The following is a 26,946-nucleotide window of genomic DNA, read 5'->3' on the forward strand; positions in this document are numbered from 1 at the left end:
CATCCACCGAAACTGAATATCGAGCCATGACAAAACTATGAAGATTATTTTGTTAAGGAGTCTACTCAAAGATATAGGCTTAGTCATCTCTAGTCTTTCGAAGATGTGCTGCGACAATAAGAGTGCTACCTACATTGCAAGCAACCATACCTTTCACGAACGAACCAAACATATAGAGATAGACTACTGCCACTATGTTCGAGAAGAATTTTGTGAGGAACTATTGAATTGCCTTATGTGACTTCGGAATATCTGTTGACAGATTTCTTCACTAAAGCTTTGGCCTCACCTCGGTTTATATCTCTTCTTAGCAAACTTTCGGTGATCACACCGTAAGTTTGAGGAAAAATGTTAAATTATATATATATATATATTATTCTGTGTATGTAAACTGAAATACCCATCAAGGGTATTTCAATCATTTCAACTATGTAATAGATGTCAGTCCACTAGGGATTGACTTGTCTTTTTCTATTTTTATTTTTCTATTTTTTTTTTCCTTTTTATTTTGTACCTTACAGCTGTTGGAGCTGGTCCAACTAGCCGTTGGACCAGTCCCAATGACTATAAATATAACCATTGGGGTGGTCCAATTGCTAGTTGGGCGAGCCCTCTTGTGTCTTGGAGTGCTTATATAAAGGCACTCCTTCCCTTGTGTCTTGGAGTGCCTATCTGAAGGCATTCCTTCTCTTGTATTTTTTTAATTCTTTGTTAAGCATTTTATGAATCCGATTTATATTTTTATCTTTTGTGTTGGTCTTTAGTGGCTATTGTGTGCATGTGTTGTGCTATTGAGGTTATTCTTCCTTTGTGATTGTATTGTTCCTTGGTGGACTAGTACATGTGCACTCTCTTTGTGTTCTCTTTAACCCTTATTGGGTTCTCTCTTGTTTCTTTACAAACACATGCACACATTACACGTCGGTGGCCATGTCCCAGTTGCCTAGATTTATGACATTCCATTAACAATAAAGTGCATGTGTGGTATCCCTCGTGTCCCTGTGTATGTGATATTAACACTGTCCAAAAACTAGAGCTGGGAGCATTGCCTCTTGAAGTTCCCTTGTTGATAAAGGAGCTTGGAATCACTTTACTTCTGCCCTACTTTTTCATTTTTCGGTTCTGGCTAGGCAGGATATCACAAATCCTTGCATCTTTGCTAGATGATGCAGCTCATGTCAAAATATATCCATATTGGCAGTATAGAAGTTTTGGAATTGAAGGCTTGCTTAAACTCTTATGTTGTCATCTTTTAGAGTACCACTCTCTAATGCACACTTGCAGATTCTGGTTTTTTCTAAGATGTCACATAGAATGATGCTAAAAAGTGGTGAAAAGAGGAACAGAAACACAAACTATTTTATCCCACTTTACAACCCACTACTATGAGGATAACATCACCAATCCGACTGGCCAAAATGTGTGTTTGTTCCTCCTATCTTCAAAGAGGGTACTTATAGTGAAAACATAGATATATTTTGCATATAGTTTGATGATTGTTTCCTGCAGCCCATCGGATGTGTCTTATATCATCTTTGTGATTTTTTTTTAAATTGGCATTCCCTTGGATTTTGTGTTTGTTTTGTTGCATTTAAATTCAACCTTTACATTTCTATAGCATTGCTGATTAATTGCAGGATAAGAAGTATGAATATTTGTGGAATTGCAAGGAATATCTTGATAAGGTATCTTTTCAAGTTACAGTTTATGTGTGATATGTCTGCTTTAAAGAACAATTCATTGTTTGATGCCATAAAATCATGATACCTATTAGGCATCTCGCATCATCTTAGCTACAGATGCCGATGAACCTGGTCAAGCTCTTGCAGAAGAGATTGCTCGACGCATTGGTAGAGAAAGGTCCCTTATTCTAAAAGTTTCCTCCATCACATGTTTTTGAACATATTTTGGGATAGTTATGTTGATGTCTCTTTGTTTTCCATTTAATAGATGTTGGAGAGTTACGTGGCCAAAGAAGAATGATGACAACGTCTGCAAAGATGCAAATGAGGTACTCTGGTTGCAATATCAGTCAAATAACCAGTTTTTTCTTAGACCGATGGCATATATATTTCATTACATTAAGAACTGAAATTATAAAATGGGATACATGATATGAAACACTTATATCATATTGCAAAGAACTGGCCAACCAAGTCTGTCCTAGAGATGATGCTATGAATGTTTGACCTTTGCTTTTGTATTAGCTGTTGCATTGATAAAAAAACTTGTTTGATTTGCAAAGAACTGTACAAAGGTATATTTATAAAATTATTATCCATTTCCTAGCATTATGTATATTAAAGGAATATAATGGACGTTCAAGTTCAACCATATCAAACAATCTCCTTTTGGATATGCAAGTACAAAGGTGTATTTATAAAATTATTATCCATATCCTAGCATTATGTATATTAAAGGAATATAATGGACGTTCAACCATATCAAACAATCTCCTTTTGGATATGCATGTACTCTCCATTTTTCTTCTCTAGGATGTCTTTACTAACATGATTTTTTCATGATGTTAGAACGGAGCACAATCACACTGAGGTAGGCCCTTCTTATTTGTTCTTTTTTCTTGTTCCTTATTTCCATCACCCTTATTCTTCAAGCTTCTAAGCCTTCCTTTTGTCAATCTTTGTCATTCCCTTCATCCCTTCTTTAAATTTATTTTCTCAAGGGAAAAGGGAACTTGATTGTTAAAGGATTGACCACAAAATAAGTCCATCCCTTTATATCGGACTAGCATTCAAAGTTCCGTACATTAAAAGAAAAAGAAAAATCATTTCAGTTTTGACATCACCCTCTGCAGGTTAACATCAACTTGATTCTTCTTCCTTTGGACTTTTGAGTAGCACTACCTTCTTTGTGTTTCTCTATTTCATTCTCTTTTTTATTGGAACTTCAGGGATCTTGTCAAGGAAAGCTTTTTTATTCTATTTGGTTTTATTCTTGTTTATTTCATAATTGGTGATATGACTTGAACTTGTTTAGAAGCAGTCACAAATATTACTGAAATTTTGAAAATTTTCAAACGGTAATATTATACCAAAAATCTGATATTTTCAAAATATCACCTATTTTGAAAATATGATAATTTTACCTGATATTGGCATCATAAATAACTTTCTCAATATTTTATATTATTTATATATTTATGTATATATTCTATAGGGCTGCACAACGAGCCGATCTAGCTTGGGCTTGACCCGTTTAAACTCGGCTGGGAAATTAAATGAGTTGAGCTTGAGTAATGGCTTAGGCTCAATAGTTTGAACAGGCAATCAAGCCCGGATATGCTCAATAAGTCTGATTAGGGTCGGTTCACATAGTTTATAAAGACGCAAGTTTCCATATGCATGTATTGTTTTGTTAGTTCAAACAATAACAAAGGGTCTTACCCTGATGGCTTAGCTGTTGGTCGCCTGGAAAGGAAGTGTTAAGTTCTAATCCCACTACTGCCATAGTTATTTTAAAGGCCTTTTTACACGAATTTCAAAAGCTCTTTTATACTAAAGAATCCCAGCTGATGCTGAGCCGAGTTTAGCTCAAGTTCTGTAATATCTCATGGAATTTTCCCAATTTTTAAACTTGATAAATATGATTTTGTTAGATAAATACATATTTTTTTTGGCTTGAAGTGGTATGTATATATATATATATATATACATATATATAAATATATAGGGGCATGGTCCTGGATCCATTAGCCGAGACCCATATATATATACATATATATAGGGGCTGACGTCAATATGGATTTGGACATGGGTCATGGATCCATTAGCCAAGGCCCATAGTCCATCCATGACAAGATAGATAGGTCTAAAATAAATAGCAAATTTAAAACTAGTTAATAAGGACAAGATATATATAAATATATTCATATAATTAAAGAGTTAGAATTAGAAGGAGTTCGATTTTCATATGGAAATAGAACTCTATCTAATTAGAGAGGGGCATCACCTCCTTGAGGAGTCCCTCTCAAGTTATAAAACTCTATAGCAATGTTGTTAAAAGCACGCCTTGAGGCGCAAAAGGCGCACCTCGCCTTGAGGCGATGCCCTATGCTCCTCAAGGCATCGGCTTAAGGCATGTTTCATCAATAAAGCATTTTTTTAGTATTTATTTTAGATTTTCTATTTCTTATTGCTTGTTGCTTCATCAATAAAGCATTTTATTTATTTATTTGTATTTTTAGATATTGTTTATAGTTTAATACTTAGTTTTTTTTCTAAGTTATATAATCAGTTTCATGTTAATCTCTCATATTTTTTAGTATTTATTTTAGATTTTTTAGTATTTTATTTTAGATTTTCTATTTTTTATTGCTTGTTACTTCATCAATAAAGCCTTTTATTTATTTATTTGTATTTTTAGATATTTTTTATAGTTTTTTTTAGTTTTCAAAAAAAAAATTGAGGCTTACACTTTATGATCAGTTACTTTTACATGTTAATCTCATACTTTTTAGTATTTATTTAAGATTTTCTATTTCTTATTGCTTGTTGCTTCATCAATTAAACATTTTATTTATCTATTTGTATTTTTAGATATTTTTTTATAGCTTTTTTGAGTTTAAAAAAAAAAAATTTGAGGCTTACGCTTTACGCCTCGAGGCTTACACCTCACCTCAGTTGTTGGTGGAGCGCCTCGCTACGCCTCAACACTTTTCACAACATTGCTCTATAGAGTCCTCTCCCTCTCTCTCAACATCGGTTTTGATAGAGAGGGAGAGAGAGAGAGAAGGAAGCTGAAAAAAAATAGAGGAAGTCTGTACTGTGAGGAAGAGAGAGAGAGAGATTGGGTGCAGTGTACCTCCTCAACGTCACCATCTTCTTCTTCATCTTTTTTTCCTTCTTCTACTCCTTTCTCCGCAAATCTACAAGAAAAGGTACGGGATTTTTTCCGTCCAGCTTGGTAGGATTTAGTGTAGGCTGATTCAGGCATGGGTTAGAGTTGAGAATATAAATCTAGTTCTTACTGTTGAAATCTGCATTTTTATTGAGCTGTGTTGATGAAAATCTAGATGTGAAACCTGCGATTTTATGGGGTTGTATTCTTTAATGTAAACCAGTTTGCAAATTTGTGTTCAGATTAATCTGTGATCTTTCATGATAAACCTGTTTTCAAACTGTGTTTGATAAAAAGATCTGTATGTTTATTAGGGTAAACCAGTTTGCAATCTGCATTCTGGTTCAATCTGTGATCTTTTATGATAAACCTGTTTGCAATCTGGGCTTGATTAAAAATCTGTATGTTTATCATGTTAAACCTGTTTGAAATCTGGGCGTGATTAAAAATCTGTATGTTTATCATGTTAAACCTATTTGCAATCTGTGTTTAATTAAAAATCTGCATGCTAAACCAGTTTGCAAACCTGCATTTGGATTAAATCTGTGTTACTTTATGTTAAATCAGTTTGCAAACTGTGTTTGATTCAAAATCCGTATGCATAATATGTTAAACCAGTTTGTAAACCTGCGTATGGATTTAATGCGTTCTTTTATGTGAAATCAGTTTTCAAACCTGCATTTTGGATTAAAACTGTGACTGATTAAGAATCTGTATGCTTATTATTTTTAACCAAATCTGCTGAACCAAGAATCAATCTTGTGGATTCAAGACAGATTTTTGGGCTGACAGATTCAAGACAGATTCTTGAATTCAGCCAATATATATATATATATATGTGTGTGTGTGTGTGTGTGTGTGTGTGTCAGTTCTTTACTGTGTCAGTCCTGCTGAAAGTTCTTTACTGATGTCAGTTATGCTGTAAATTATTTTACTATGCATGTATGTTGTCAGTTCTTTGCTGTACCTGTTATAACCCACCAAGAATTGGGTTCTTGATTAGCTTGATGACTCAGAAATTTATATATATATATATATATATATATATATCGGTCAGCATATATATTAGATATGACAAGTAGGTGGGGACGTCCCACCCTACTTGGGTTAGTTTGACCAAAATTGGATCCACCCCATATTGGGATCCAGTATCTAATAGGGTCCCACATAGGGGCGTCCCACCCTATGGGTCAAATAACCAAAAATCGAAATTAAATCCAAATTCGAATCCAGTGAAATTCCAATTTTCAAATGTACATTTAGTCTAGATTCAAATCCAATTAAATCTCCAAATTCAAATTGGAGTTCAATTTAACTCGAAATCCAAATTAGCTTGGGATTCAACTCTAACAAAATTAAATTTTAAATTGAAATGCAACCAGTATGAGACATAAATTTCATTCTTTTATTTATCAAATATTAGGGAAAATTCACAAGTGTTACATTAGTCATATTCCCTTGCAGTATATGGATCTGGAGTTGGTTGTCTGTTCTTTCCTTAATAAAAATCCTAGTTACATTCATAACTTTGATAATTACTTGTAGGAAAAACATACTGATATTGTTGGTGGTAGGAACCTGCAAAATGCTTTATGCATCAGATGATGGATGATCAGCTGGTGCTGCTCTTTTGGTGGCATTTCCTTATGTTTTTTTTCTTTTTGGGTGTATATGTTCAATTCACTTCCTGGACTCTAAGTTATCCTTTTGATCTGTTTTTTCTTGGATCATTGTTGGGTTCTTGACAATTGTACGACATCTGTTTTTGACATGGTGTACAGGTGCTTATGTATTTAGGACCGGATGCACTAAAGGAGGTAATTGAGAAGGCAGAATTGTATCCTGTACAGGGTTTATTCAATTTCAGTCAGTATTTTGATGAGATTGATGCATACTATTATGGTCTTCATGGAAATGTACTTGGCATTTCAACTGGATGGAGATCTGTGGATAATTTATATAGGGTAAGTGCCTTTTATATCCATTTTTATGGGCCTGATTTAATATTCTATATCCTGGATTGGTGGGTAGTCTTCTTTTATTGGATTCTGCTGCTGAATATTTCTATTTTTTAATGATTCATCCGTGAAGTTAACTAAAAGAAGCTAATGCTTATTAGTGTTATACAGTTATTCTTGGTAATGTTTTTTATTGCCATTTTCATAAGTATCTGATGATTGTACCTCTATGTCATACTTGGTGCTTTCAAATAAGAAAGATCCAAGAGAAAAAAGTTGAAAATGTATGTAGCTTATTCAAGACAGTTTGAAATCTTTGTCGCATGGATACGCGTATGGAAATGTGATGCGACATAGGTACAGGTCACAAGAGCGCCACATTTTCAAAAAATAGGATTCAAAGATGTGTGTGTGTGTGTGTGTGTGTGTGTGTGTGTAGGGTGCTTCAATGGTGGTACCATACCACCATAACTTATAATGGTACATAGATCTAAGCTCCAAAAGCAAAATCTAACATTTGGATCATGTTCAACATATTCTATTTGCCATTTTCATGTCTTGAATTTGTCTCAAATATGATGTTTTATGCCATTTCTAAATCATCCCTATTTTCATGAATTGTGAGGTGTTGTTTTTCACCATCGATCATGATAAAACCTTGTAACATAGTAAATAAACCATACTAAATACATATGCATAGTTAAATATATGATTTGGTGGCTAGATCCATACAAACAAGTGTATACCACTGTATGCTATGTCACACGGATACGGCTGTGGATATGGGGATATGGCCATTTTTACGAAGTTTTCCAATATGACTAGTATATAAGGGGACACGATACACAGGAAAAAATGGAGTGTCCATGTGACATAGGTTGTATGGTATCATGGTATAGAACCATCACATATGTATGTATGTATGTATGTATGTATGTATGTATAACAAGGGTGTAATTGGGTTGGTATTATCAGATCTGATTCCAAATTGGGTCTAAAAGACCCAAACCCGGCCAATCTAATTTGGGTTCGGCTGCAGTTAGAAATTGGGGACCCATATTGATTAACGAGTTTGGGTATGTATTTTGTCGGGTGTAATCGGGTTGGGTCTTTAATAAACCTGTTTTGATTTGGGTCTGGTTTGGGTTTGGGTATTGCTGAAAAAGTAGACTCATGGGTTAACGGGTTTGGTTATGATTGTTATTGTTAAGGAATCATGTGCAGCAGGCTTGTATTTGTGTGTTTGTATTATATTGCTTGATGAGTGTATACTTGTCTTTCAAGTTAAAATCCTCTTATGTAAGGGCATTATTGTAATTTTCACATTGTTTATTATAAAAGAGGAGACGCCCTAGCCCTAATCTTTATGCTGGACGTCCCTTCAACTCCTTTCTCTCTTCTCGTTTATTGGCATCTTCCTATTGTATAATCTTCGAGGCACAACTTCACATGGTATCAGAGCTCGGCGAGAGGTAAGTTCCACTGAGGATCTTTGGCTGCTAAGCTATCTTATCTCTTCTATTTCTTCTATACCATCTCTACCTTTCTTCTCTTTCAATCTATTATTTCTTTGTTCTTCTAGTTTCGTATTCTTGTTTTCTTCAAACCCTAGTTTATTTCTTTCTTTAAGATTTTATTTCTCCTTTTCGTATCTCTTTGTCCTTATAAAAAAATAAATGGATTAATCGATTTCGTTTCTTGTTTCTCTGCTGTTATCAGATCTGATCTGAACATCAGATCTATTTAGAACACTTGTGAAGTCATGCAAAAAAAAGGAATCGTGTAAAACAAAAATCAGATTCCTAGACCCTATTGAGACTGACGTGATCGGCTCTTATAGATCATGTCTGATTCATAAAAAAAAGAGGGGTCATACTTGCTGACTTCAGTAGCTCAGGCTTGCAGGCACCTGAACTAGATTCAAGTTTGATTCTTGCGTCCCTTTTGGTGGTTTCTCTTCAGTTCTATACTTTTGTTCTTCTTTGAGTCTGACTTCTGGATCTTCCCTAATTTCCTCTTCGTTTCTTAGTCAACTTATTTATGAAAAACTCGATTCTTCCAACTTTATGACCTGGAAGAAACATATAATCCTTTTCATAAGCAACTATGATCATATGGGAGATCTTGACGGATCGATCCAAGAGCCTCCGAAGACCGTGCATAAAAAGGTTGATGTACGAGAAAGTTAAGATGGGAGCACAATCCCTAATATAGCAAAACTAAATCCAAAATTTATCTCTTGGAAAAAGAAGAATAAGATGGTCATCACTTTCATCACCGCCACAATTTCCAAAGAAGTGCTATTACACATTCCTATGGGAGTGTTGGCTGAAGAGCTGTAACGCCCCCAAAATCCCAGACTTGTTAATCAATCATTTATCAGAGTTTTAAATAGTAATTCAATAAAAAATAGTGTCTTTGATATAACAAGTCAACGGGCCTTGGGCACATTACTTGCGAAACCCTTCCTTTACACAACGGATTTGAAACTTCGTACATTCAAAACCAAATAGATTAAAAAGAAATGCAGTTTTAATAATTTAGAGTTTATACAAAAGAGAAATTTTCAAGGAAACCCTTATGCAAAATTACAAAAATGTCGTCAGGAGCGAAACGTCAGGGAAAGAGTCTCATCTTGATACCATCACGTCATCGTGCCATCGCTTGTCGTATCGACCTAATCATCACTTGTACCTATAAAACGGGTCAGTTTCATGAAAAACTGATAGGTACACAAGTATAACAATTTAGAACAAAACTAACACATACTTTATTTCATACATGATATGTAATTTAACATAAGTAAAAATAAGTATGTTAATCTTGTTTTTGTATTGTTTCAATATTATCAGATGTCTCCAAAGAGTGAGCAAAATGAGCAAAACGAGCATAATGAGCATGCTAACAAAATCCAGAACCAAACTAACATATACAGTGTTCCTTTCACGGTGTGCAAGTTCAAATAAGTAAAGCAAACATGATAACTTTGTTTCTATATTAGTTGTCCTGAGGGTACACACAAGAGAAATGTAGAAACAACTGAGACTGTCCGAGGGTTTGGTATGCTTATGTATTTTTGATACCCCAAACAGCTAACTGAGTCCGCTCTTAAGGGGATGGCCAATGACCGAGAGAGAATTTCCCAAAGGCCACTTGTTTAAGGGATGCATTCAACTTCTGCAGAAGTCCATGAGATTTACCACCTACGATAATTTTTGGTAGTCCCACTCCCTAATTTCGATGACTGGGGACAACGAGTCATTTGCCCGAGGGGTAGTTGTTAACAACCTGTCCATCGGAGTTTTTGTACCATTCGCTTTCTTGACAGAAACAAAGAGGCGAATGAGTACGTCATGTTTTATTTAACTGAAGACCCATTCTATATGCTCTGGTTTTTCAATCCAGCTTGAGCATCTTGCTTGTGAAGGCGATCATCACCATTTATGTGATTTCAATAATGTGCCTTTTGCACCCTTTGAAGTTACCATAAACCTCTCATCCAATCATCGTAGTACTAACATGTTGTGCATGTCTGATAGTAACGCTACGAAGAGAGGGGTATAGGTTTCTCAGAAAGAAACCCCAGCTCAATTGTTTCATGAAAGAAATAGTGTAACCATTTTAGTTTAGTTTGACATGAATTGGTCCTTTAAAACACTTTTATATCATTGTGCACTTTGCACGATACGAGATTGCCACAAATTTCTCATCCATCCAATCATCGTAGTACTAACATGTGCATGTCTGATAGTACCGCTACGATGAGAGGGGTATAGGTTTCTCAGAAAGAAACCCCAACTCAATTGTTTCGTGAAAGAAACAGTGTAACCATTTTAGTTTAGCTTGACATGAATTGGTCCTTTAAACCACTTATATATTGTGAGAGGAGGAAGCAACCACCTGTGTAGAGAGAGAGAGAGAGAGAGAGAGAGAGAGAGAGAGAGAGAGAGAGAGAGAGAGAGAGAGACGGCTGCACAGAATCTCAAAAATCGTTAATTAGGCTAGGGCTTCTCTCTATATTAAATACAGAGAGGCAAAAAGGAAAAAATACATATAAGCCCTTATAAGAACAAAAAATTCAGAAAGCCTCTAATATAAGAGAACTTAACATAAAACCACCTATTCTCAACACTCCCCCTCAAGCTGGAGCATAGATATCAATCATGCTCAGTTTGTCACAACATTTTGAGAAGTTTGGCCTAGCAAGAGGTTTTGTACACATATCTGCAACTTGGTCTTCCGACTTTAGGTATTTTGTTGTGATATGACCAAGCTTGAATCATATCTCTTACATAGTGACAATCAACCTCAATGTGCTTTGTTCTCTTATGAAAGACAGGATTGTTTGCTATATATGTTGCCGCTTTGTTATCGCACATCATTGTCATTGGAGAGGTAACCTTCACCTGGAGATCATGAAGAACAGTGCGAACCCATATCAATTCAGCAGCTGTTTGAGCCATAGCCCGATATTCTGATTCTGCACTCGACCTGGAAACCACATTTTGTTTCTTACTTCTCCATGAAATCAAGTTGTCTCCCAAAAACACACAGAATCCTGTGGTAGACTTTCTATCTACTACAAATCCAGCATAGTCAGCATCAGAATAGGCTACTATCTCCAGAGTTCCACCTTTCCTGAACAATAATCCCTTTCCAGAAGAGGATTTTAGATATCTGAGAATCATTATGGCTGCATTCCAGTGTACATCAGTTGGTTTGTCCATAAACTGGCTAACTTTGCTTACTGCTAAAGCAATATCCGGCCTGGTCACAGTTACATATAATAACTTCCCTACTAGGGAGCGATAGCTTTTGCTATCAACAGGTTTTGACCCTTCTTCAAACAACTGAACTTTATGGTCCATGGGAATATTAGCTGATTTAGCTCCCAACATGTCTGTTTCCTTTAATAAGTCAAGAACATACTTCCGTTGAGACAAAACCATCCCTTCACGGCCTCTAGCAACTTCTATACCCAGAAAATACCTGAGTGAACCAAGGTCTTTTGTAACAAAGTGTTTTTGAATATGAGCCTTTGTGGCTTCAATAGCTTTCACATCATCTCCTGTAAGAATGATGTCATCCACATATACTACCATAACAACTATGCCAGAGCTAGTTTTCTTTATAAAAAGGGTATGATCTGCTGCTGATCTATTAAAGCCAAAGCTTGACATCACTTCAAACAACTTTTGAAACCATGCACGAGGACTTTGTTTCAAACCATAAATCGCCTTTCTCAATCTACACACCTTCTGACACTCCTCCTCAACCTCGAACCCTGGAGGTTGTTGCATGTAAACGGTCTCAGATAGATCCCCATATAGAAATGCATTTTTCACATCTAATTGGCACAAGCTCCAACCATGTTGAACAACGACTGAGAGAACAAGACGAATGGTACCCATCCGTGCAACAGGAGAAAATGTTTCAAAGAAGTCAATTCCATATGTCTGAGTATACCCTTTCGCGACTAATCTGGCCTTGTACCTTTCAAGAGAACCATCAGATTTATACTTTATTGTATATACCCATTTACATCCAACAATGTCAGCATCAGCTGGGGAATCAACCAGATCCCAGGTATGCTGAGATATTAAGGCTGTCATTTCTTCTTGCATAGCCAGCTTCCAGCGAGTATCAAGTTCTGCCTGTTGATAGTTCAGAGGAATAGTTTCAGCAGATAAGGCTGAAATAAAAGTCTTCATCTGATGTCCAATGCGGGCATGGGAGACAAAGTGAGATATGGGATATAAGGTACATTGTCTTGTCCCCTTTCGTAGAGCAATAGGCCTGTTATCATCATCCTGGAGATCACTATTGTCAGTAGAACTTACCTCAGGAGAAGAAAAAGATGAAGGCTCTTGCGGAAGTGGAGCTCTACGCACATATACCAATGGAGGATTATTAAATTTGGACGTGGATGAAGTTTGGTTCGGTAATGGGGGCACAAATTCCAAAGGAAAAGGAGGTATAGGTAATGGAAAAGACTCAGCTGGATCAACCTGCAGCGAGGAACTGGAAATAGAGTAATATGGAGAGGATTCCAGGAAAGATACATCCGCACTGACATACTCTCGGCGAGAAATAGGATCGTAACATCGATAGCCCTTTTGATTTTTTGGATAACCGATAAATATGCATTTTGTAGCTTGAGCGGCTAATTTATCACGGTCAGGGCCAAGTTTGTGTACAAAACAAACACATCCAAATATTTTTGGAGATAAAGAGAAAAGGGGAGCATTAGGTTTTAGGATATGTAATGGAATTTGATCACCCACAGAAGATGAAGGCATGCGGTTGATCAGATAGCAAGCTGTGGTAATCGCATCACCCCAGTATGACGCAAGAACATTGGATTGAATCATAATGGTCCTGGCAACATCAAGGAGATGTCGATGTTTTCGCTCAGCCACCCCATTTTGTTGAGATGAATAGGCACAGGAAGTTTGGAGTTGGATGCCATGATCTTGGTAAAATTGTAACAGACTTTTTGATTTAAACTCGAGAGCATTATCAGTGCGAACAATCTTGACAATAGATTCAAACTGAGTTTTTATTTCAAGAATTAGGGATTTTATAATACTTGGAACTTCAGATCGTTCTTTTATTAAAAATACCCATGACAACTTAGAGAAATCATCAACAATAACAAGATAATAACAACACAGAGTCCTAGTAGGAATCTTACTAGGACCCCATACATCTGCTTGAAGAAGTTCAAAAACTTTATTACTAGACTGACTCTGACTCGAAGGAAACGAACTTCGATGATGCTTGCCCAACTGACATGCCTCACACTGAAATGATGTGGTGGAAGGAATCTGAGGAAAGACCGACCGAAGCTTTGACAATGAAGGATGACCAAGACGACGATGCCACTGAACATGATTGAATAAATGTTCCACTGCAGCATGAACAGTACCCATTGGATGATGTAGGTAGTAAATTCCATTTTCTTCATAGCCTCCACCAATCTTCTTCCCCGTCAGCAAATCCTGAAAATGACAACCCATTGGATCAAATATTACTCTACAGTTTTGTTCTTTTATAAGGCAACTAACAGAGAGTAGACTTTGAGGAAAATTTGGAGCATGAAGAGCATTTTTCAACTGTAATGAGGAGGATATAGAAATATTTCCCTGACCAACAACCGGGGAGGAGCTCCCATCGGCTAAGGAGACTCCAATCTGAGCCTTAATATCCTTTAGATCTGAAAAAACACGAGAATTGCCACACAAATGTCTGGATGCACCAGAGTCAATAACCCACTTACTATCAGTCGGATGAAGATGATTTCTGGTTGAATATGCAACACCAGCTACAGGAGGAGTGGAACTCAAAGGTCGAAGTGCGATCAGCTCATCATATTCCGCACGACTAAGGGTGATACTACTCTCATTTTCAGCGATATTCTTTTGTACATTTGTAGCCTCGATAGTAGTCACATTTGCTTTAGGAGTATATGACTTTGATGAAGAAGAGGTTGGCCGACCATGCTTATCCCAGCAACGATCTTCTAAATGTCCAGATTTTCCACAGTATGTACATTGAAGCTTTCCTCTGCCACCCATACCACGTCCACGTCCTCGTCCTCTGATATTCTGAATATTTCCACGCCCATAACTAGATGGAACCACAAGAGCAGATGACTGAGTTATTTGCTGAGATTGTGGCAGTGAGATAGCAAGTCTACTCAGACGATTGTAAGCATCAGCAAGAGTGGGAACATCTGATCCAGTCAACATTTGAACTTTTGCAACAGAGAAATCTGAAGAAAGACCTGTAAGAAAACGAGCAACCATGGTTTGTTCTTGATGATCCCTTTGCTTCGAGCAACAAAGAGGCCTGTGAGTATTAAGTCTTTCAAACGCAGCTTTGACAGAGGCATAGTACTAGGCCAAGGTCTGATCTCCCTGTTGCAAATTATATATTTCCTGTTCGACTTGCAGGATACGACTCACATTCGTTTCTTGTGAGTATGTATCACGAAGATTGTCCCACATCAGTTTGGCTGTATTATAGTAGATCAATCCATCTGCAATATGGGGTTCAACACTATTCATGATCCATGACATAACAATGTCATTATCTTCATCGCAAGTAACATATTTTCCCAATTTCTCAGTGGGTTCGCCTTCCAACAAAATGTGTTTTCGACGATGTCCAGATACCGACATCATAAAGGTTCTGGACCACCTGGCATAGTTGGTTTCATTCAACCTTACAGAAGAGCCATACGAGAAGGGGTTGGCAAAAGCCTTATACTCCCCAATCTGTTCCATTTTAGAATCACTTTTCGAATTTTCAGCCATACTGTTCACTAGAACAGCAAGAATCCAAGAAGAATTTTCAACACTGTAAGGAATCAGCCCCGCTGTTTCCAAACAAGAAAACAGTCCACAACCAACAGGTAATCACTCCTGCTGCTGTTACGACAAAGGGATAGCTGCACCAAATACACCACGGCCGACAATAATATTCAGTTGCAACACTGATGAACTCGACAACTTCTGTTCCCCAAACATATAAAGCATAACTACCAATAAGTCTTCAGAAGACAATTAACTAGAGCAATCATATCTCTATCATACGCAGCAAACACAAAAAAAAATCCAGAATCACGCAGCAACACAGAAGCTAACAGCTCACGGCTGAACAAAAGCCAAACAGCAAGAACAGCCAACAGCTACAGCACACACCAGCAGGCCAAACAGCATGCTGGAACGCAGCAACACATAAGCCAAACAGCATGAACAGCCAACAGCTACAGCACGCACCATCAGGAACACGTCAATCTCCAGAGAATCATGACAGGAGATGACAAAACAAACCCCACGAAAAACAAATATTCAAAGGAAATGGTTACGGCTCCAGGGAATCATGACAGGAGGAGATCCATCCTTAGATCTGACGACAGAGAGCGTGACAACCATGACATTCACGATACCACAGCATGCTGTAAATCACTACTGCTAACCCAGGAGGTTCATTTCTTCAAAGAACAAACAGCCATACGAAGGAATACAAATCACGACAGGGGCACGATAGCCAGACCTGAATATCGCTCCCTAGTTGGTCATTAGATCTGATAACAAATCTGGACCAGATCTGTCATCAGATCTAAAAAGTAAATCCACACCTGGTTCGAGATCGTTGCAGCAGATCACGCTCCTGATGTGGGTCACGCTCCTGGTGTAGATCACGCTCCTAGGATCGTAAGCTCTGATACCATGTGAGAGGAGGAAGCAGCCACTTGTGTAGAGAGAGAGAAAGAGAGAGAGAGACGGCTGCACAGAATCTCAAAAATCGTTAATTAGGCTAGGGCTTCTCTCTATATTAAATAGAGAGAGGCAAAAAGGAAAAAATACATATAAGCCCTTATAAGAACAAAAAATTCATAAAGCCTCTAATATAAGAGAACTTAACATAAAACCACCTATTCTCAACATATATCATTGCGCAATTTGCATGATACGAGATCACTACGAATCTCTCATCCATCCAATCATCGTAGTACTAACATGTTGTGTATGTCTGATAGTACCGCTACGATGAGAAAGGTATAGGTTTCACATAAAGAAACTCCATCCAATTACATTCTCATGCTCCCAACCGGAGATATCCGAGTCATATCGGATATTAGACCGAAGTTAAAACATTTCCTCCTATCATGTCGCTTTGGAAAAAACTTAGTTGCAATTAGGCAACCCCCAAGTATTCGAAGCTTGCTTTTCAAAACTATGCATGTTCTCACCTTCCATCTTTCAACAATTCCCATTCCGATACATTTCTGAGCTCTGACCGGTGTTCCTCCTACTGTAGGGGCTTCTTGCGAGAATTGACCTCCATTCCATCCCCACTTGCAGGCTCCTTAGTTTCATCCTAGTTTATATGCTCCTTTCGACACAAGTGGGTCCACAAACTATTGGACACTTAGTGCATCTTTTGGAGACACAAGCCTCCAACATGGGACCGTTGTTTATCCTTGACTGCCTAATGTAAGAGGTCAATCTAGCAATATGATGCAGCTAGGAAATATGCAACATACCTTTTCATCAAATGTGTATGGTATTTGGAGTCCGTAGTAGCACACCACATTAGTGGAGACCGAGGTAAGGTATCTCATGTTGAACCATATCGTGGAATTGTAAAAGTGATTACAAGTGCTGGTAAACATCACTACATCACTCACATAGGCACTACCCTTGTCCCTATTACTCATGGTCCACTTCATTTGCATCACTTTTCTTGTTCCTAACATGCAAAAGAAATTGATTTCTATTTCTCAACTTGCTCGTGATACTAATTGTGCATCTTTTTTTCTCCTATTTTTGTGAATGATATTCACGAATTTGATGTTCGCTAAGGAAAGGAGGTGTGAGAATCTTTGTTTTTGGTCTCCCTTTCTAAAAGGGCTGGAGAGTCTCCAATATGAGAACTCTCCCATTGTTTCCATTTTTTTTTAAAAACTTCCCATGTTGACTTTTTCCACAATTGGTATTTTTTTTTAACTTTCCAATTCTTTTAAAACTCTCATAGCCTCTCTTAAGTAAGAATAAGGACTCTTTTAAGGAGTCCTAGTCACTCCTAAATTGAATTTTTGGAATTAATAAAATTAATTTAATAATTAATTAAATAAATTTCGAATTTCTAAAGTTAGTTTAATTACTCTAAGAGTCTTTTTAACCCTAACTAACTTTATTTTAAAGTTTTAAACTGAATTTAAAGCTAAATTGTTTTTGGACATGAATTTGGATTCGAATCCGGATCCAAAAAATCCAAATCCATATCCAAAACAAAATTGGATCAAAATCTGGATTAAACCCAGATTAAAGTAGGTCTTAAATAAGATCCAAATCCATAATAATTCGAATCATATGCATTGGATCCAACTTCGGATCCGTTTCGACAAACTACTCAATTTTTGAAAAAATAGGATTTTTGGGCCAACTGTAGCCCGAATCAAGTAAAATAAAATATTGTTGCGCTCAGAATTTTGAGACGCATCCAACGACATATTACACAAATATCAAATTTCGAATTTCGCCTGAAAATAACTTGAATTTTGCTTGAATTTAAAGGTGAAAATTAGAACTCTTTATCTCGCTTCGATTGTCTCGTTATGATCTTGTCGATGGGATTGGGCCAAGCCCAGACTCAAAAACATCAGTCTAAAATCGAGAATCAAACGATTTTTCTCTCTCAAACTTAGCCAAATTTTTGAAAATGACTAGGTACGAAAATATGCGATATTACAGTACTATTTCTAGACTACCCTTATTTTTATGAGTTGTGAGCTGTTGATTTTCACTGTCTAAAAAATAGGATCTTATGATGTATTAGACATGATAAAACCTTCTAACATAGTAAAAAAACTATGTTGAACACATCTGTAAGGTTAGATATACCATTTGGTGGCTAGATCCATACAAACAAGAGTGTATCATTATATGGCATCATGGTACAAAACCACCTTATATTTGCCCATATATGTGTGTGTGTGTGGTAATGATGTTTATGGTGTTGATGATTTTGGCAGACTGAATCTAAGTGGTCTGGTTTATTTTATCCACATTAAAGTTAATTTTTTTAGTGTTGACTTTTATGGTTTTGACCAAGTTTTTTGCCCTAGAAGCTAAGGTCAAATTAGTAATATACGATGATAGATGAAAAAGTTAGGGGTTTACGAGTCTTAGCCAAATAATAATCTCTTTGGTTGAGACAAAAAAAGGGTTGGATACAATCAAACCATGTTGGATTTGATTTGACCGTATCCTGTCTGTATCCGTTCATCATGGTATAGGGGCCAAAATGGCATGTTATTCTGACATAATTAGAGATTGAGGATGGTTTTCTGGTCCTCTGAATACAAAGGAGTTAAAATATGTGATGTAATCTTGGTAACGTCAAATATCTTCTTTCCAACTCAGGGTGGAGATGCCAAACCTATGAAAGTTGTATATTGCATTCATGAGTTTATATTGCTACATATGCATAAGCTGAGGGTGTTCTGGTTATTCTTCTTTGTTTGTTTTCTTTTCTTATTTCATATTGGGACAAGAGCTATGTCACACGGACAGTTCACTTATCATAGTGTATCCTGTGTCAACACAAACATGACACTCAGACACTTCATGGACACGACACTTTATGGACATAGTCAAACCAGTATCAGACAGTCAACATTGTCTCATTGACATTTGTTTTCTTTTATGATCTTGTTCACTGATTCACTTTGAGTTTTTTTTTCTTTTAAAATTTGTCATCAATTGCATTACTTTCAATTTCAACTTAATTTCATTACTTGTTCTTAATTATAGTGATTTAAAATTATTGTTTTATACACACATTGAGACACATATATCTATGTGTATGTAAGGCAATGTCCCTGTATCCTAATTTTTGAAATTTACCTTATCGTACCCAGCATATCTGCATTATGTCCTGCTCTCACATTCGTATCTATGTAACATAGGATAGGAGTTAATTTTGTAGCAAAATATCAAAGGTTAAGTCCAAGTTTCCCTCAAAGAATATTATCTTCTGCTTACTTTTCACATTGGCATGGAGGATTGGTTTTGAATGTGATGCTCAGGTTTTCTCATACTCAAACCAAAGTTTCTTCTGCACTTTCCATCAATGATAATATTTTAAAGTCAAATATACTTATGTGAACTGTGCTCTCAACAGTTACTAAGGGTCTTATTTTTTGAGCAAGCTATTGTTATCTTTAGTTTAAAAGATTGGAATAATTGTATATCTAAGAACTTCTAAAGCACATTTAAAAGGAAAATCTAACACTTGGCTTGAAGCAAGCTCCTAGAGCATGGTTTGACAAGCTTAGTTCAGTTGTCAAGAGATTGTGTTTCAAGCAAAGCTTCCATTATCCCACTTTATTTGCGATCTTGTCTCATAGAGGACATTACATACTCTTGTTGTATGTGGATGCTAGAGTTGTGATTGAGAGTGAAGAATCTATTGGTTGAGAATTTTGAAATGAAGGATTTAGGAAAGCTGAAATATTTTCTGTTATTGTTAGTTGCATACTCAGAGAAAGGTTATTTATTGACGCAACACAAGTATGCAACAAATCTAATTAATAAGGCAAGACTGGTAGATAATAGGAAGCAAGTGGATACTCCCATGGAAGCCAACTGCAAACCGAAGCATTTAGATGGAGAGCTTCTTGATGATCCCACTATATATAGGTAGTTGGCAGGGAGGTTGATTTATTTGATCATTTCCAAACCAGATATTACCTTTCCAGTGGATGTAGTGAGCCAATTCATGAGTGTCCTTAGATCCACTCACTTGGTGGTAGTTCTAAGGATCATTAGATATGTTAAATGCATTATGCATTATGCCATATTCTTCTATGTGTCACAGGCATTAGAGTCAAGTGCTTATTCTGATGCAAATTTTGGAGGGGTGTCCATGGCATGCATTTCACCACTGGATTTTGCATATTCTTAGGTGTCTCTTTGATATCATGGAAAAGCAAGAAGCAACAAGGAGTTGCTCTTTCCACAATTGAGGCAGAATATCGAGCCATAGCTCAGGTCACCACAGGGATTGCATGGTTGCAATGGTTGTTGGAGGATAAGAGAGTCAAAATTGATAGCAGGATTCGTTTGCATTGTGACAATCAAAGTGCTATTCACATAGCAAAGAATCTTGAGTTCCATGAGAGGACAAAGCACATTGAGAAGATTGTTACTTCATTCATTAAGCATACTTGGAGAAAGTCATTTTCTTGCCATACATTGGGACCACTAGTTAGATTGTAGATTGCTTTATCAAGAGTTTGCCATTAAAGACTTTTCAACGATTCCTCTTCGAACTTGGAATGATTGTGTTTAATTCGTCCCAAGTTTGAAGGGGAGTGTTAAGGAATGTAATATATGTATCACTGTTATGTGTGTTACCCCTCCTTGTACATATTATTTTTTATAGGGCTATTCTTGTAATTGTCCAAGAATTGCTGTAAAGTCAATGTTTTGTCTTTTAGTGAGCTAAAGTGGTTGAGACTCTTATATTGTTGTATCTATCTAATTGTTCCTTAATGAAGTTTCTCTCTCTCTCTCTCTCTTGTGCTAATACATATATATGTGGAAGCACCCCACATTAGAACCTAGAACTATCATTATTGACATTGGCATGCATTTTGCAAAAAGTGAGAAACCTACATCTCTTTTTTTTCCTAGAAACACAAAGGCCAACTCTCTTTCTAATGCTTTTCCTTCATTCCAAATCCACCCCTAAATGCCCTCCTTCCAGACGAGCACCGAGGATGATTTTTTATCCATATCCCTCAATGCTCCAAGTCTACTTGGCTTCCTCCCAAAACAAAGGTTAGTAAAGGAATAGGGAAGTGGGAGCTATAGGAAGTTTCCATAATTCCATATTCCTTTGTTTTGCTTGTTTTAATCCTTAAGATGGGAGGAAACTGAAATGTTTGCTATTAGTGCTTATCTATGTAAGATGGACACTTTTGTACCTCCAAAGTGCCTGTGCAACACAGTATGTCAGGGGTATGGATGTGGGTGTTGTAATGAAATGGTGATCTTCCACGAATGCGCTCGGATCACTCAAAAGGAAGTGTCTAAAAGACACTTTAAGCAAGACCCATAAAATGGTAAAAGCGGAAAACCACAAATAAATAATGCAATTTTATTGAATTAGATAAATGCTTAAAAAGCATTTTGAGAAGTTATTTTACAAGAGGGGCTGCACCCCTATTTATACAAGAGCAAGAGGGAGAACTCATAAGGAGCTCTCCCTTCTAGCCGTTGGACTAGTCCAACGACTAGATGTTTGGTTAAGTTCCGGTTGGAACTTAACCAAACTATATTATCTAGTTCTATATGAACTAGATAATATAAAATACATAAAAATAAAAATAAAATAGAAAAAAATAAAAATAAAATAGAAAAAAAATATATATAATATATATATATGTTATATTTTAACACTCCCCCTCAAACTTACGATACAATGAGCGAAAGTTTGTCTAAAAGGAAGTGAAATCTGGGAGCTTCGAGAGGTTTGGTGAAGAAATCTGCTAATTGATATTTTGATGTAACATATGGCAGATCAATGGTGCCATGCAAATATTATTCTCTGACGTGTGACAATCCATCTCAATGTGTTTGGTGCGTTCATAGAAAGTCCGGTTACTTGCGATATAGATTGCACTCTTGTTGTCACAACACATTTGTGAGGCTTGTGTTGCTTCAACTCCCATATCAGCGAGCAATCTCCTGAGCCAAACAACTTTCATTGTGGTGGTTGTCATGGCTCTATATTCAGCTTCAGTGGAGGAAAGGAAAACCTTCTGCTGCTTCTTGCACCTCCACGATATTAGAGATTCACCTAAAAACACACAGAAACCAGTGATTGAGTGCCTATTATTAGGATCACCTCCCCAATCAACTTCAGTATAAGCAATTAAATCTAAAGATGACGATGCAGACAAGAAGAGTCCGCATGAGAGAAAACTCTTTAAATATCTAATAATGTGTGCTCCCATGTGAACGGAGGTGAGAGCATGCTGAAACTGGCTAGCTGTGTGAACATGTGCAATGTCTGGTCGAGTGATAGAAAGGTAGGAAAGTGCTCCAACAAGTTGTCTAAACGGAGTGGGATCCTCTAGCCGTTCCTCATCATCAATTTTCATTTTAACATTTACTACTTTTGGAGTGTCAACTTTCTTATCATCGGTAATGTCAGACCTGCAAAGAATATCAAAAGCGAATTTAGATTGAGATACTAAGTACCCACGAGGGGAATAAACAACTTCTATTCTTAGGAAATATCGTAAAAGTCTTAGGTCAGACATTTCAAAATGAGTTTTAAGAAGAGTTTTGATATTGGCTACTCCCTGTTGTCACCTCCAGTGATGATCATGTCATCCACATAAAGAAGAAGAATGATGATATTTGCATCAGATTGCTTAATAAATAAGGCAATGTCAGTCAAACAAGAACAAAATCCAATATCAGTCATAACATGACTAAATCTGTCATACCAGGCTTTTGGTGCCTGCTTAAGGCCATAAAGGGCGTTCTCAAGACGAAAATTTTACCCTTAGGAAGACTGATACCAGACAGAGCTTCCATGTATACTTCTTCAATAAGACTCCCATTTAAAAATGCATTTTTGACATCCCTTTGAAATATAGGTCATTTTTTGATAGAAGCTAAAGCAATTAAAGTTCGAACATTGGTCATTCGGGCCACAAGAGCAAAGGTTTCTTCGTAGTCAATGTCATACTCTTGAGCATAGCCTTTGGTGACGAGTCGGGCTTTATATCTTTCTAGGGTCCCATCACTTTTGGTTTTGACTTTGTAAACCCATCTACAAACCCATCTACAGCCTATAGGTTTCTTTCCAAGTGGCAAGTCTTGAATGGACCAAGTGTTGGCCTTCTCTAATGCATCTAATTTAGTTTTCATAGCTTCAATTCATTCTACATGATTTTGGCTTCAAAGTATGATGAAGGTTCAACATAGGATTAAATTACTGCAAGGGCTGCCCTATACGAGGGTGAAAAAGATTCATAAGAGACAAATTTTTTGGGAGGTTTAGAAATTCTAGAAGTCCTGTGAGGAGGTACTTCGGAGAATCTTTCTAACGCACATGGAGGGCATTGCTCTCCAATTCTTCGTCTTGAATACTGTAAACCAACATCCCTACTAGTTTGGTCTTCACTATCATTTTCAGAGATAGTAGGACTTTGATCATTGTCAAAGTTATATTCAAAATCCTCTTCGTTGGATTTTGAAGTTAAATCAATTAAAAAAGAATATTCAGTAATATCTTTGGATTTTTCACTTTCAAAGAATTTTTTTTTCAAGAAAAGTCACATTTCTTGACACATACAATTTACCATTTTGAAGATTGTTGAGAGTAAGAGGTTTCTAGTTTAAGTTTTCTTAGATTAGATGTTATTTGAAATTTTAAGTTAATGAGGGACTTATATGTAATTTCTCCTTTTTTGGCATCTCTCTATTTAACATAGAGAGTAGCCCTAATATTAGATTAACGAGTTCTCCTTTTCTAAACAGCCGTCTCTCTCTCTCTACCTAGGGTTCAGTGCATCTCATATATTCTTCAACATGGTATCAAAGCACTGATCTCGGGAGCGTGATCGATTGTGATCAATCTGCAATCGATCTACACCAACGAGAAAAATATTGGAACCAGGTGTGTATTATATTTTTTTTTCGTAAGATCTGATAACAGATCTGGTGTCTGACTATGGTCATGACCCAGATCTGTCATCAAATCTAAGAGACATCGTCGTTGTGTATCTTCAGGTCTGGCAGCCGTAACCCTTGAGCCCTTGAGTTCCACCATTCTTCCTTGAAACAACTGTCGTGATTTTTGGGTTTGGGAGCAGCGAAAATCTCTTTTCATATGCTGCTATTTGTGATCGAGCTCGAGATGTGCTGTTGCCGTGATTTTTTTTATCGTGTCCCCTGAAGAAATGAGATTCCTCTTTTTGGCTGTCGTGCTTTATTTGTCTAGGAGCAACTGTCGTGATTTACAACACCTGTCAATATGATTCCTGCTGTGTCGTGATTTTTTCTTATGCTGTGAAAGAAGCATGTTAGTATCAGTTGTGTTCATGTCGTGGAAGCAGTAAGCGTGAGTCCCTGCTGTGTTGGAAAATATCCCTGTTTATGTGAAAGTTTTTCTGCTGTCGTGGGATTCTGTGTTGGGCAGCAGGCATGATTCTCTGCTGTGTTGGAAAATATCCTTGTTTATGTGAAAGTTTTTCTGCTGTCGTGGGATTCTGTGTTGGGCAGCAGGCGTGATTCCCTGCTATGTTGGAAAATATCCCTGTTTATGGGCTGTTGTTCATTACTGTCGTGGCATTCTGTGTTGGGTACAACTGCTGGTTGTCATATTGGCTGACGCGTGATTCTAAAATTTGTTGTTCAAGTGAGTGTTTTTTTTTTCTTTTTGCAGCTGAAATAGTATTAAATCTTCAGTATGGCTGAAACTTCGAAATGTGATTCCAAAATTGAACATATTGGGGAGTATAAGGCTTTTGCCAATCCCTTCTCGTACGGCTCTTCTGTAAGGTTGAATGAAACTAACTATGCCAGGTGATCCAGAACTTTTATGATGTCGGTATCTGGACATCGTAGAAAACATATTTTGTTGGAAGACGAACCCACTGAAAAAGTGAGAAAATATGTTACTTGGGATGAAGATAATGACATAGTTATGTCATGGATCATGAACAGTGTCGAACCCCATATTGCAGATGGTTTAATTTACTATAATACAACCAAACAAATGTGGGACAATCTTCGAGATACGTACTCACAAGAGACTAATGTGAGTCGTATCCTGCAAGTTGAACATGAGATATATAATTTGCAGTAGGGAGATCAGACCTTGGCCCAGTATTATGCCTCCCTCAAGGCTGCGTTTGAAAGACTCAATGCTCACAGACCTCTTTGTTGCTCGAAGCAAAAGGATCATCAAGAACAGACTATGGTTGCTCGTTTTTTTACAGGTCTATCCTCAGAATTCTCTGTTGCAAAAGTCCAAATGTTGACTGGATCAGATGTACCTACTCTTGCTGATGCATATAATCGTCTGAGTAGACTTGCGATCTCTCTTCCACAATCTCAGCCTGTAACTCAGTCATCTGCTCTAGTTGTCTCCTCTGGTTATGGGCGTGGAAATCTTCAGAATATTAGAGGACGAGGTCGTGGACGAGGTATGGGAGGCAGAGGAAAGCTTCAATGTACATTCTGTGAAAAATCTGGACATCTAGAAGATCGTTGCTGGGATAAGCATGGTCGGCCAACCACTTCTTCATCAAAGCCATATGCTCCTAAAGCAAATGTAACTACACTAGAGGCAACAAATGGACATGATAATATCTCTGCAAGTGACAGTATCACCCTCAGTCGAGCTGAATATGATGAGCTGATAGCTCTTCGCCACTTGAGCTCCGCCCCTTCTGCAGCCGGTGTTGCCTACTGAACAGGGAATCATCTTCCTTCAAATGACAGTAAGTGGATTATTGACTCTGGTGCATCCAGACACTTGTGTGAAAATTCGCTTGTTTTTTCAGATCTAAAGGATATTACTGTTCATCGAGGAGTCTCATTAGCCGATGGGAGTTCCTCACCGGTTGTTGGTCAGGGAAACATTTCTATATTCTCCTCCTTACAGTTGAAAAATGTTCTTCATGCTCCCAACTTTCCTCAAAGTTTACTCTCTGTTAGCTGTCTTACAAAAGAATTAAACTGTAGAGTGATATTTGATCCGATGGGTTGTCATTTTCAGGATTTGCTGACGGGGAAGAAGATTAGTGGAGGCTATGAAGAAAATGGAATCTACTACCTACATCATCTAGTGGGGACTGTTCATGCGGCAGTGGAACACTCATCCAGTCCTGTTCAGTGACATCGGCGCTTGGTCATCCTTCATTGTCAAAGCTTCGTTCTGTCTTTCCTCAAATTCCTTCCACTATATCATTTCAGTGTGAAGCATGTCAGTTGGGCAAGCATCATCGAAGTTCGTTCCCTTCAAGTCAAAGTCAGTCTAGTCATAAAGTCTTTGAACTTCTTCATGCAGATGTATGAGGTCCTAGTAAGATTCCTACTAGGACTCAGTGTCGATATTATCTTGTTATTGTTGATGACTTCTCTAAGTTGTCATGGGTGTTTTTAATAAAGGTGTTTTTAATAAAGGAACGATATGAAGTTCCAAGTATTATCAAATCCTTAATTCTTGAAATAAAAACTCAGTTTGATTCTATTGTCAAGATTGTTCGCATTGATAATGCTCTTGAGTTTAAATCAAAACTTCTGTTACAATTTTACCAAGATCATGGCATTCAACCCCAAACTTCATGTCCCTATTCATCGCAACAAAATGGGGTGGCTGAGCGAAAACATCGGCGGCACCTGCTTGATGTTGCCAGAACCGTTATGATTCAATCCAATGTTCCTGCGTTATATTGGGGTGATGCGATTACCACTGCTTGTTATCTGATCAACCGCATGCCTTCATCTTCTGTGGGCGATCAAATTCCATTCCATATCCTAAAACCTAATGACCCACTCTTCTCTTTCTCACCAAAAATATTTGGATGTGT

General features: G+C 37.2%; 1 protein-coding gene across 3 annotated transcripts in view; it reads left to right on the forward strand.

Moving 5' to 3' along the window:
- Nucleotides 1-26,946, forward strand: part of LOC149822635 (primase-helicase Twinkle, chloroplastic/mitochondrial-like) — a 106,220-nt gene that overhangs the window by 63,156 nt on the left and 16,118 nt on the right. For all 3 annotated transcript variants that reach the window (XM_089979934.1, XM_089979935.1, XM_089979936.1), the window contains exons 10-13: nucleotides 1,638-1,685; nucleotides 1,775-1,860; nucleotides 1,951-2,011; nucleotides 6,639-6,821. In XM_089979934.1, the coding sequence (XP_089836060.1) occupies nucleotides 1,638-1,685; nucleotides 1,775-1,860; nucleotides 1,951-2,011; nucleotides 6,639-6,821 (378 nt within the window). The remainder of the gene's footprint in view (nucleotides 1-1,637; nucleotides 1,686-1,774; nucleotides 1,861-1,950; nucleotides 2,012-6,638; nucleotides 6,822-26,946) is intronic.

Source organism: Nuphar pumila, chromosome 11 (assembly GCF_984573655.1).
Source record: "Nuphar pumila chromosome 11, dmNupPumi1.hap1.1, whole genome shotgun sequence".
In the NCBI taxonomy this organism is placed as follows: domain Eukaryota; kingdom Viridiplantae; phylum Streptophyta; class Magnoliopsida; order Nymphaeales; family Nymphaeaceae; genus Nuphar; species Nuphar pumila.